General features: G+C 40.2%; 1 protein-coding gene across 1 annotated transcript in view; it reads right to left on the bottom strand.

Annotated features, from left to right (window-relative positions):
* Positions 1 to 13491, bottom strand: part of POLA1 (DNA polymerase alpha 1, catalytic subunit) — a 182916-nt gene that overhangs the window by 158496 nt on the left and 10929 nt on the right. Inside the window, exons 11-17 of the mRNA XM_066313985.1 lie at positions 13313 to 13429; positions 5674 to 5748; positions 5155 to 5293; positions 3960 to 4117; positions 2575 to 2659; positions 1746 to 1807; positions 911 to 1000 (exon numbers count right to left, since the gene is read on the bottom strand). Of these exons, the coding sequence (XP_066170082.1) occupies positions 911 to 1000; positions 1746 to 1807; positions 2575 to 2659; positions 3960 to 4117; positions 5155 to 5293; positions 5674 to 5748; positions 13313 to 13429 (726 nt within the window). The remainder of the gene's footprint in view (positions 1 to 910; positions 1001 to 1745; positions 1808 to 2574; positions 2660 to 3959; positions 4118 to 5154; positions 5294 to 5673; positions 5749 to 13312; positions 13430 to 13491) is intronic.

The raw sequence follows: 13491 nt of genomic DNA, 5'->3' as shown, positions 1-13491 counted from the left end.
GGGAGCAGCATTTCAACAGCACTAATTAAACCAGGTACAAATTAAACTGCACTAACACAGCTCTGCTGTTTCCAAGATAGGAGCTCTCACACCCCTGTTCTCAGCATCTTCAATTTTAAGCCATTGACTGCAGTGTTTCTTCTGATACCTTGCCATTGCCACCAGGAAGCTCAGGTCATAGGGCAAACAGTGGATACCAGCTGCAATGAGCTGAAAACATCAGACATTGCTCATTTCATCATATTTCCATCACTTAATTATTTCTATCCACCTACAAAAGTCAGGTAAATACATACAACCTAACAAGTTGTAGGTAATCAACCTCAGACTTACAACAAACTTCAAACTGTCTTCAGAATTTTATTATGTGAAAGTCAGAACTGCACATTAATTAAACATCAACAAAAAGAAAATGAGCAATTATAATAAACCCTCAGCTGCTAAAACAGTAGAAAACATAAAAATGTTTATTGCAAACCTTTGCTCAGATCTTGTGGATTTGTATAGATAGTTACTTTGATTTACAGCATAAACACAAATTATATGAGCATGTGAGCTGCAACAGAATCTTAAGTATACCAAGAGTTCCCATTTTTCTAGAAAATAATCAGATTTTTTTTTGTTGTGTTTTGTCTTTTGAGCAAAGAAAAAACCAAACTTGTTTCAGGTATTGTGAAAATGCTGCCTATTTTAGCTATTATGGGAAATAATACTATGCATAAAATGTGTCAGGGAAAATTCCGTATCATCCTTGTATCAAAATATACCTGCTGTCTCATAAGCAAACTCAATTCATAAGGCAGTCTAAAACAAGCATTAAAAAGCCTATAAGAGGACAAAAGAAAAAGAACAAAGCTGACCAACTGACAATATACTTTCATTTAACTCTCAGAGTCTCAGAACTACTCACCACAACAACGTCTGGGTCAATTTTGTGAATCTTCGCAAGGAAAAACCCCAGCAGTGTTCTCTCTGTTGCAGCAATTTCTATTTTAGCATTCTAAAAGGAGCAAGAGAGCACCTGATTTCAATGACCCAATAAGTTTAAAATGGAAGCCTCTCCTCTCCCCTGCTAGTTACAAGACAATAACAAAGCACCACGGAGTTCTGCTGTTTCCTTCTGTAATGCAAGGAATTTTTTTTCTCACTCCCATAGACATTGGAAAGCTTTTCTCAGAGGCTTTTACCCATTCTGCTTTTGAATGCAGGTGTCTGGTGATATTTTAAGAGCCTTGTAAGAATCAAGCACACCAGGAAAATGCTCCATATGCATCCTTCACTCACAGATTTTAAGATTACACAGAAATAGAAGAAAAACAAAAATAGGTTACTTTACTATTTTGTCAGCTCTCCCACCACCCTTTAGCGGGGACATCTAAATTTTGACAGACTTTACTCTGCAAGAAAAGAACAAACAAATTCTCCCAGTTTACTACGAGTGCAGAGTCAGATATAATGAAAATTAACCACAATTTTAGCCTCTTTACAAAATCTTCCCAACTCTCCTGTCTAACAGCCCATCTATTTTAAGAGCACAATTAGCAGCAATACTGAGTCTCACAGAGCACACAACACTTTTTTATGAGCAACACAGAATAAATACCTGGATTTAAGTTTGCAGAGTAGAAAACTAACTAAATAATAATTCCATTCCTTTTACTATTTCTCTTCACCAGTTACCAAAAGCACCACAAAGTTCATATTCTATAAGGTACTGTAATCAGAAGGTAACAAAATGAAATTACCTTCTTTTTAACGGCTTCTTTGAAGTCATAAGGAAAAATGCAATCACTCGGTTTGGAAACAGCTGCAAAAAGTGATATTCGTACTTATATACAAGTTCCTGATTGTGCCCTCCCCTAAGCACCCATTCACAACAAAGTCAGCTGAGAAAACTGACTTCTAATTCTGAAACACCAACTTTAACTGAATACTGTCTTTAAGATAACTAAATAATTACTAAAGCAATTAAGCAGTTTGAATCAGTCATATTTGAGGTTATCGTTGGACATTAAAACTATGGGCCACAGCTCCTGAAGAACTTCCTCTCACAAGCATTCAACACCTCATCACTTCCAGTCAGGGCCTGAATCTCAAGGTTTAGCTGATATTACTGCAACGACACGGCTGCAAGATTTTTTTTTTCCCCCTAAGAAAATTTGTTTATAAATATTTCCGTTTAGAAGAGCTGAGCAGAAAAGTAACTAAAGTGACAGTAAATAAACTGTCTAAATTAACGGGCAGAGAAAGATGGAGTAAGACCAAAAAAATTATGTGAAACTGTATAGAGCAAGGTTACTTGGCATCATCTCAAACTATATTTTTTTTAATTAAGTCTTGGATAAAAAGTCAGTAACCACTGAAGTTAAAAATGGGAAGAAAAGGCTGTCCGGGAGTTGAAATTTTGTCACTTGTCTATTTTAGGCCATTATTGCTGTAACAACAGAAAGATATAAAAATTTAAATAAAGAAATTAATATAACTCCCACACACAACCAAAAACCAAAACAGAACAACAAAACCAAAACCCACAAAATTAATGATTTTTCTACTCAAACTGTTCCAAGTACATACCACAAAAGTGTGTTTGAAAAGGAGGCTGAGGTGGAGCTTTATCCAAAGGAAATTTCTGATGAACCAGAGCTGCAAGAGCCACAACCTATACCAAGGAGATACAGAACACACAACTCATAAGCACAAAAAAGTATGACTACTATCCATACTCATTTCTTCTATCCTTTTTTGGTTTTTTTTGTTTTTTTTTTTAAGAGTTCTCATCCTTCTCTGGCTTCTCTAATAGATCTTTCTTAAATTACTTCCAACCACAAACAGCTGAAAAGAAGGAAGTTATCAATTGACCTCAAGGAAAATAAAATAGTTCTTGCTTCTAAATGATCATAAATTTGAGAGGAAAAATAATTCACTTTGGAAAACTTCCACTTTTATCAGTTTTTGTTCTGAATCTGACCAGACCCCACAGTGTAAAGGATTCCCTGTGGGGTGCAGGGGAGGTGTCAGCAGGGCAGAGAAGCCTTGCATCAGGAAGGGCTACCCCTAGGCAAGCATCAACACTGCCAAGGAGCCAAGAGGTTTAGTGTTTGGAAGCCAGTAGCTTTAATGATGCTTTTGATTGCTTTGCTGGCAAGATGACCTGGCTCCCCAGACACTAATCAGGAAAATCCAACAGAAAACAAAGCTGAAAGACTTTAAAGCATCTTGGCAAGCCAACTCCTGTTGGTACCTTGTGTATGTCCTGTTACTTTGGCCAGAAACCATTTATTTTCCATACTTCCACCAAAAAAAATTTGAATTCATCATGAGGAATACTTCTGCTTGAAATATTTGCCAACCTATTAGTCTTAAATTCAATTAGCCAGAAACAACTATCCTGTCCTATTTGTGAATATTAAATGTCTTCCAACATTAATGAGAGCTATGTTTAAAAAAACCAAAGTGCCTAAGTACACACTGTGGTCTGCAGTCCACAACTGAGAGTGGCCACCTACATCTCTCCTCCTTTCTGAGGAAAGACCTTACAACAGAATAGCAGGTGCTCTAAGATCAAAATCAAAATTTTAAAATTAGTTTTATTAGCAGAAAAGCCTGGTTATTTTACCTATAACCTATTATTAGCTCTAAAATAATTAATTAATTTAAACCAATTAATAAATTAATTAAAACTAATCCATTAACAGCTGTGCTGAGGCAGTCTCATATAGCTCTTATGAGGCACAACAGACAAAATAGAAGGCTTGAAAACATACACAGGATCCACTGTCACAGTAAACATTCTCACCAAGCAGGCCCCCTAGCCCAAACTGAGACCCCAGCAAAAATTTCTTTGAAAAGCCCGGAATAAATACATTTAAACATGTTTTATGAGGCTCTTCCAAGCCTTAGGAAACTTATAGTACATGCCAAAGAACAAAACCAAACCAAAATGAGAACAGATGAGTTACCTCATTCTGGTGAGTCTTTGGGTTCTGAATAGTCTTCATGCTGAAGGACATGACCACCAGAGGAGGAGGAGGAGAAAGATCTTTAACCACATTCACCAAGCCAGGCTTCATGACGACAGCCTCAACTTTACACCAGCTGAGTGGCTGATTTGAAGGTTCTGAGGAAACAACAGAAACCACCTCCATTCTTCTGGGAACCACAGACAAGGCTTCTCTGATGGCATTGCTGCATGGAGCACATCCTTTAAATGTTTTGCCCTGGTGGAATAGTCCAAGACCCACACTAATCCTGCCCAATTTTGGTAACTCTCTGGGCCCTGACTTCCTAGTCAGCAGGAGCGCTTCAACACCAAATAAGAAAGTGAAGATTTGGATCAAGGTCTGCATAACCCAAAAAATACTTCAGGAAGCTTTACACAGAGTCATCCATACTAGTATCAGTTCTGTCAGTGACAGCAAGCTGCTAAAGAGGAGAGTCCCCTGGTGTCAGCATTCATACAGTCAGTTCTACACTGGAAGTGCCCCAAGAAGACTGCAGTAAGAGATGTAGCATTTGTCCAGCTTGATCAACATCCCTATGTTCATGGGAATATGCAGCACACATTGAACTAAGGACTCTCACCAAGCCAAAATAAAGCAGCATGACCACCTGTAAGTGCTGCACACCACTCAGGAGGCAGAAAAGATTTAAAACTAAACCAACTCCACACCACAAACTTTTCCAAGTGTCAGGAAAAAAAATTAAAAACTTAATTCACAAACAAAAACAACAGAAAAAAACACATCTAGCAGCTGTTTGTTCTTAAAAATAGATATTTGCAGAAAAAAACTCCAAATTTTAAGTTATCAAGAGCAGAAAGTTGAGTCATTTTCAAGTCAAGTAAGTTTAGCTCCATATACACAGCATTAGGGTATGCATCAAACAGCAGCTGCTGGGCACTGCACAGTTCCCTCTCACAGGCATTCAAAGTTTTAATCTCATCTGTATAGTGCACAACTTTATATGGATAGCTGTCACTCCAAAAAAGGAGAAATAAGTAACAATTTGTACTAGATAATGAAAATTAACCCAATAAGTTGCAAGGTTAATGTACAAAATCATAATTCATCCATACAATTTACATTTCCCCTCCCTCCAATCTATAGTTATATGTGTTTCTTAGTATCCAGGTATTTCTCATGCAAACCACCATACGTGGATTTTTTATTTCCAGCCAGCAGGGTCCTTTGATCTTCTGATTCATCAAGAGAAGTTCCAGGCTGGAGGTGTTGGTTCCAAAGACATGCGAGAATGTTTGTCCCTTCAGATCTTGGGGAAGCCGAGGGCATTCAGCCTAACAAGTAACAGGGAGCAGTGAGTCATTTCACCCCACTTCAGGTCTTCAAGGTTGACACACCATATTCAGACAGCACTTAACAAAAGTACACAGTACTGGAATCACCATCATTCCCCACAGGCAAAGCCCTGACCCATAACACCTTACAGTAATTGAGGAAATCACACTATAGGCTCCACTTAAAAATGTAAAAAAGAACAGTAATGTAAAAACACATTGAAGTTTAAGTTCTTCATCCACAGTGGATACATCAGCCAAGACTACACTGTTCAATGACCATTTTAATACAGAACTGCTCACGTTGTAAAGTTAATTAGATAAAAAAGCAAGTTGTGGTATTTTATCAGATTAATTTTATCAGATTATATTATACTCACCGAATATTTAATTTCTAGGTATTCAGATTTTGCTGGTACATCCGGAATCTCAAAAGCGTAGTATTTTTCCACTTTCTATACAAAACAAAGGTATTATATTTTCAGTATCTCCCAACTGAATATTCATTCTGTCCAATAAGAAAGCCAAAGGAAAAAAGGCCAGGCAAAACACACATTTCAAATATCATAGGCTTGATCACTTATTACCAATTCTGCAACTCATCACAACCAGCTGAAGACAGAAAGAATATTTTAGTGCCTGTTTTTAATCTCTAGATGTTTTCTTAGCATTAAGAGTTTCTACAGAATTGACTTGCAAGTATACTAACTACTACCAAAAAAACTACCAGCTAGTGAGGCAAACTCAGAAATATTCTTTGAATTCACAAAATGAGCATCACAAAATGAGCATGTTTCAGACATGCTCATGAGAATTGGTGGCTGCAGATCATTGCAAAACCCCAAAATGGCTGAGATGGAAAGGAATTTCCGGCACTGTCTAGTCCAGCTGCCTGCTCAGAGCTGGGAAAACCACAGTGGGTTGTTCAGGGCTCTCTCCAACCAGATATGAATATCCCTAAAGATGGAGATTCACAGCCTCTCCAAGCAACCTGAGCCAGTGCTTGATCTCCATTACAGTAAAGCAGTGGTTCATGTTCTGATAAATTTCATGTGTTTCAAATGATATCTGTTGCTCTTGTTCTCCACTGGGCACCAGCAAGAAATCTGCCAGAGTAGTCTTTACTCATGCTCATCAAATGTTTGTAAATGATTAAAAGATTTGCACTGCCAATCCCTCACCCTGAACCTTCTCTTCTGCAAGCTGAGCAGTCCCAGGTTTCTGAGCCTCTCCTCACATGACAGATGCTCCAGGCTCTGTAATCACCTTTGTGGTCCTATTCTGGATTTGCTCCAGCAGCACACATTATTCCTCACACAGAGGACCTCAGCAGAGCACAGCACTCCACAGGTGCTCACCAGGGCTGCAAAGGGGAAAGGACCAGCTCCTGACACTTGTTGCTAATGCCCATGGCAGTCTTTTCCCCAGGAGGAAATGGTTGGCTCTTGTCCAACCTCATGGGTACCAAGATAAGCAGCAGGTCCTTCCCTCCAAGGCTGCTTTCAGCCAGTCAGCCACCAGCATCTACTACTAATGCCTGAGGTTATTCCAGTCTTCATGCAGGACCATTTCCTTTTTCTGGTATTTGATGGGATTCCTGTAGGTCATAAGATATATCTGGCCTGTCAAAATTCCTCTGACAGCACATCCACCTGGTGTATCAGCCTCTCCTGCTTTTGTACTGCCTGCAGACTTGCTCTGTGTGTGCTCTATGCAACCATCCAAATCATTATGGATGCTCAGCAGCACTGGATCCAGTATCAACCCTTGGCATGCACCTCTAGGGACTGGCATCCATCTGGATTTTGTGCCAGTGATCACAATTTGAGGCCAGTAGGGCAGCTGGTTTTCAGTCCACCCCTTTGTCCACTTCACTAGTCCTCACTTCATCAGCTTGTCTGTGAGGATGCTGTGGTAGGCAGCACTGACAGCCTTACTCAAGTTAGGATAAACAACAGTCACTGCTCTACCCTTGTCCACCAGTCCATCTCTTCCCAGAAGGCTACCAGCTTGGTGAAGCATCATTTTCTCTCTGAATCCACATCAAACAGTCCCAAGCACCTTCTGACACTGGTCAGCTCCCTCTGCACACAGGGGTGCATCCCATCAGATGGCACGTGCCTTTATCTGTCCAGTTGGTTTAAATGTGCCCTACCCTGATCCTCCTCCTCTAAGAACAAGTCTTCTATGCTTCAGGCTTTCCTTCTGGTCTCTTGGAGATCAGAGATTGCTAAAAGCTGGACTAATCAGTAAAGACCAAGGTGAAGAAGATATGCAATATCACAGCTTATTCCATGACCTGTCTCCACACCTCCTGTCCCTGTCAGCACACTTTTCTCCTAGTCTCCCTGTACCTACAGCAGCCTTTCCTACTCGTTTATTTCTCCCTCACCAGACCCAACTCCAGGTGGGATGTGGCTTTCCTTTCTCCACCATGATGTCCCTCCCATTAGTCCATCCTCTAATCCTGACCAGCTCTTTGCCCACCCTCAGGCAGGGCTCCCTGCATTCCCACTGCTCTAATACACTGAAGGGCATCCCCCTGCCTGCTGTCCCAGCCTGTCTTAACCACATCCCACACGTCCATGATCCCTGCCAGATTGCATCCCTGTAACTGCACACAACTCCTCCCTTTACACTGCAGGCTTTTGTGTGCCAGCACTTCAGAGAGGAACCCATGAGAGATGATTTTCCAACCATCTGCCAGCTTTTATCACATGCTTACAGCAGATCATTTCTGTGACACTACTGTGTTTTTCACTTTAAGTGACTTAGGTTTTACTAGAAAGTAGTCAAGTTTGTTTATGTATCTCTAAGACAGTTAAAGAAGTATGAAGTTCAGTACAACTTTATTGAAAATGAAGTATCACTTCTGCTTTCTTCAAGAACAATAACAATTTTCTACAACACACACAGCTTGCCAGTTTCTAAGAATAGCTACCTTCATTTTCCAAATTATTACAATATCCTGTGCAACAGTGCTCTGGCACCTGCTGAAATGCCAGGCTCTACTGTGTCATATGTGTGTTCTGCCCTGTAGTGCTTTACAAACCATCTGCACCACTGTTACATACTATTGTTATTATATTATGTTGTAACTATGCTAGCACATTACTACAAGAATTCCTAGAAGCACCTTAAATTAAAAATCACATTTCTCACAGGACAACACACTATGTTCACCACTTTATACAGAAGACTCAGCATAATATACGACAGTTTAATAAGAAAAAGCAAAATCACCATAAATGGGAATAAAACTTACCAATTAATAAAATACATACAGTTAGGCAAACTTGAAGTTATTTTGTTTGGGGGTTGGATGGCTGGGGTTTGTTTTTTTCCTTAAATTAATAGCATCTGCAATAGTTCCCTCAGGGAAGCAAGAACAGGGAACAAGAAGCAGGAACTTCATGTACTACTGCAGTTGTAGGGCTGAAAAGCCCAGGCAGGAGAGGGGCCTCTGTTATAAATAGGAGGCAGACAAATGCAAAAACTACTATGGCATCAACAGTTCCATGGACACAGAAGAGTAACATAATTTGATAGAAGAGCACCACTATGAAGCCAGATCAGCACTGCAAATTACCATGCAAATGTAGATTTGAACTGCTGAGCCACAGCAGCACCTAACATGAGCAGATCAGAGCTGTAACATATTAGATGGCAATGCACTGCTTTTAGCACATATCACTGGTGCTCCCCCTCCTCTTTTAATTAAAAATAATAAAAAAAAAAACTCCCAGGCTTCCAACAAGTTCTTGTTGCAAACGCAAAGATGAACATAGTATAAAAATAGTCTGCTGTAGTGTTTCATCTGCGTTATTCCACAGAGCTCAGCTCAATTACACCAGCGTCTGGTCATAACTCAGTGAATGAATGCTTGCTGCAGAATAATCTGCCCTTCAAGTGGCCCTTCAGAGAGCAGAAATGAGCAGCAGTGATTAGCTGCTAAGTTCCTAAGTGGAGTAAGGCTGCTTTCAAATTGATTTGTGAAGACTTGCTAACTTGGCAGCAGTGCAACCCATTGAAGCTACAATTAGCAGCAGGTGCAGCAGGAAATGATATGGCTTAAGTGTGTTCAGAGGGACAAAGTTGGGTGCTGGCAAGGGCAAGAGTACAGAGAACAACCAGTCTCAGTGTCTCCACATCATCATAAAAAGGGGTATTCTGAATAAAAGAACTCTGGGTGCATGGCAGGGATGTCAGTAACCTTCCTGATCTCCAGCTAATGATGGAAGAGGAGTGGTTTTCAGTTTCACTTTACTGTGCAAACATTGAGACTTCATGTTACTCTGAATGCATTGCTCACAAGTCTCACCTGAGCAACACAGCCATTAGTGTGTTTGAAATCTTTCAAGACACCAACCCTTGACAACACAGCACATCACAGAGCAAGGGAGATCTACTAAAGCACATTAGCTCTTTACCACCTAAGTGAAATGAATGAAATGTAAGAAATTCCCTTTTTTTGTCATTTGTTAAGAAAGTTATGCTGTTTAAAATGTTATGCCAGTTGTAACCTGTCTGTTAAAGAAGTTATGCTGTTTGTACCAAAATTTGTACCCTCAAAACCTTATTCCAAGTTGTATACCCCCTCTAAAACCCCGGGTTCCCTTCCCCTTCCGTCGGGCTAGGCTGTCCCCATTCCCCGCCGGCTCCTCGAACTGCCGGCCCCGCCTAATAGGAAAATCCAAGGACTTCCATGGTGCACCGCTCCAAACCGAAGTGCAGTTTCCGGCAAGCGGACCCAAAAGCCGGGACCCGGCACAAAATCCAGATAAAAGGGAAACACTACAACACCGAGAAGACCCTCAGCTACCTAAGGATTGAATTCTGCTTCTGCCGCCTCGCCACAACCACAAAGGGACTGGGAAGAAGTGACGCCCCTAGACCACACGAGCCCAGTTGGGTTGCCGGGAATTCCCGCGAGACCGGAACCCCCGACTCTGCCGCGGGGAGAGCAGCAGATTCGCCTGACACCTGATCCTCAGCGGCGACAGGAGCGAGGGCGGCGACAGGAGCAGCGGCGGCGCAGGCGACCCCTCGAGTTCCCCCTTTAAAGAGCTGACTAATAAAGGCTTTTCAAAGGAGCAGGTCTCCTGGCCCAATTTATAACACTAAGAGTCATAACTGGGTAAAGATCACTTCTTTGGAACATTCGTTTAGGTGAGTGTCACAAATCACTTCAATTCCAGATCCCTGCACACCCCTATGGACACACAGATGCAGGGGCTGGGTAACAGCACACTGTCTCTGGTGGTATGAGTACAGTGAAAAGAAGGTTGATGACTCCTTGTGAAAAACAGTCAGGTCCATAACCAGGCAAATTCAGGTGTCTCAAGGAGGAACAGAAGAAAAGGAGGGCACAGTAATGGAACAACCCCATTACCTCTACAATTACCTTGCAGAGAGCAAAAAGCCTCCCTGCTGCAGAGGCATAAACCTGGCCAGATTTGGTGCCAATTGTTCACAGTGAATTTTGTGTAATCTGGAATATCTGAGTTACTGTAATACTATCTTTGAATAATCCTCCAAAGACCCCACTAACAGCCCTGTTCTACTATCCTGTCTTTTCTCCTACCTCCCATATCACTGCTGCCATACCTTCCTATTATCTCAAATTCTCACTAAATCCTTCCAGAATGCAGTAACTATCAAAATTAGCAGAAAATTACACAAGCAAAATAAAGTTGGATAGCTTTTATCCTTTTAATAAAACTCAGTTTACTTAAGAATTCAACAGAACTTGAACTCTTACTGTTCAGAAACAATTCTGGTAGGTTATTTCAGAGCTTCCCAGCCCCAACTACCCTGCCTAATTTATTCATGAATTAAAAATTACAAATTCACTCTTTTGCTAAAACTGTCCTTTAAAGAAGCTCTCTTGCTGCTTATCCCCTTTTAATGTTTCTAGAGAGCACACAAATCTTCTCATTATTCTTCACTTTACTAGCTAAAAAAAATTAAAAGCTCTTTCACAGTCATCTCTGGTATAACTGATTCTCCTTTTATCTCATGCTTCTAACTGCCATCTTTTATACCTATAGTCACTTGAGTTAATCTTTCCCCATGAGGGTGACCAAGTGTTATAATATTTAAGGGAAAAACCTCAACAGTGTCTTGGTGCTCCCACTTCCCTACTCTTGTGTTACATGAAAGGACGACACATGTACCCAGACAAGACTGTTGAGTCTTCTGCCCCGAGTCCTGTGTAAGCTCAGTAAAAATTTCACAGGTTTAACCTTGATTTTTAAGAACCATCTTTGAATGTTCAACTACATTACTCTATTACCTCATTCACATTATTCTTACTTGGCACACCATGGAAAAGATGGAGATTTCCCAAGATTCTGTAAGCAGATCTGCATCTTTTTGGAGACCTTTATCCCTCTTTCCTTTCTAGAGTACAAGTGTTTTTATCCTCTTTTAATGAAAAATTGTTCTTCTTCGAATTCTCACCCTCATTCCTGAAAGGATTTTTGTACAGTGAACTATCAGCAACTTGATTTTTATCTATTGTTAAATTTACTCCTTTCAGAGTAAATTTATTACTGATCCCATGTGTAATTATGTTATAATCAAGTATACATGAGAAGTAACAGGAAACTAAAAAAACTAAACTTATACCAGAGTTTTGAAACAGGAAATAAGCCATGGCACAAAAAAGTTTTACAAGTACTAATGTTACATCCATTTTTCCTGAACTCTGTAAATAACACACTAAGCTAGACGTTGCAGAAACAATGTCATGCCTTCCATGACTTTTGCTATTTGAGAAACGCTGCTCACATTTTCACTTCAACAACTTAAACTTTCAGAATGACTCTAGCTAGCTTTGAATGACCTCCTGAGGATCTTTCCAACCTGAATTACCACACAAACTGTTTTTATTTTTCCTCATTTACATATTGTTAAATTCCATTCTTCCTGTGTTTTTACTTATCATCTCACTTGCTGATTAACTATTCAGGAATGAATCCCGTGAAATCACAAGACTGCCAGAATGGAGAAAGTTACAACTAATGAAAATCAGCTTTGCCAGACTAATGACATGTTACTTCACGAAACACAAACTTTTCTGAGCACTTCAGTCAGAAGAGATTTTTTTCCCCTGACTTGAATGTTTGCCACATTCTCTTGCCCAAGCTTTCCCCGCCCCCCCACCCTCCCCTATAAAAGACAAATGCTCTGTATAAGTGGACAGTAAAGCCCTGACATTGGCAAACTAATTCAGTCCAAATCTGCAACATTATCAGCAGTATCAGCTCTTTTCCTGCATACTCATGACAAGTGTATTAATTTATGTGCATTCCAGGTTCCATAACAGCAATATTGTGTTTTTCCATTGTCATTTTAAAGATTTGTTGAGCAAACAGAGCACAGCAAAAAAACACTTTTAAGACTGCTGCCCATAACTCTAAGCACAGAACAGCTTTCAAGATTGAATGATAGTCCTCACTTGTTACCTCCTGCAGAGCCACACTATGACAATCCACTCTCTTAACAGCATTCACTCTAAAAAGATAAATCTGCCAAGGTGAGAAGGATGAGACATACCAAGAGATAAAGTTCAGTAAGATACCTGGTCAAGCGCAAAGACAGTGTAATCCCAGAGTACTGATTTATCCGCTGGACAATACAATGTTTCATTTTAAACTCTGGCAGCATGAGCTGATACTAAGGCTTTATGTATCAGAACTTGTATCTGTTCTGTATTCTCAAAAACAGCTCAGGAAGCCAGTCTGACACTCAACCCAGTTTTAAAGAAGCTAATGAGCAAGTACTTATGAAAGCGTTGTTTAAACTTCTGGTGGAACAACCATGTTGCAGATTTACCACTCTTAAAGGAATATAGGTATTTTGGATGGCTTTTACAAGCAGGTACATTTACACATGTCAGGAGTTATATATTTGCATTTTAGCACAACCTCCCTCCCTGGACAGTATTTTAACAGCCTTCCCACCTTACAAACCAGAAGAAGAGAAAATGACCAAATAGGATGCTTGCAAACAAACCTTGGATTTGAACTTCATGATCTTGTACTTTGGTGAAATGCTGTCATTAAATTCCTTGAAAACACTCATTATAGTTACTGGAGTCTCTGTCTCTTTACCAGTAGATAGGTCGATTTCCTCAAAAACACAAGTGAGGTTTTACAAATTAACAAAAATGCCAGAGGACATGACAATAAGTT

The sequence above is a fragment of the Sylvia atricapilla genome, chromosome 2 (assembly GCF_009819655.1).
Source record: "Sylvia atricapilla isolate bSylAtr1 chromosome 2, bSylAtr1.pri, whole genome shotgun sequence".
Lineage (NCBI taxonomy): Eukaryota > Metazoa > Chordata > Aves > Passeriformes > Sylviidae > Sylvia > Sylvia atricapilla.
Note: the sequence above shows the minus strand (reverse complement) of the source record. Positions and strands in the feature narration are given on the sequence as shown.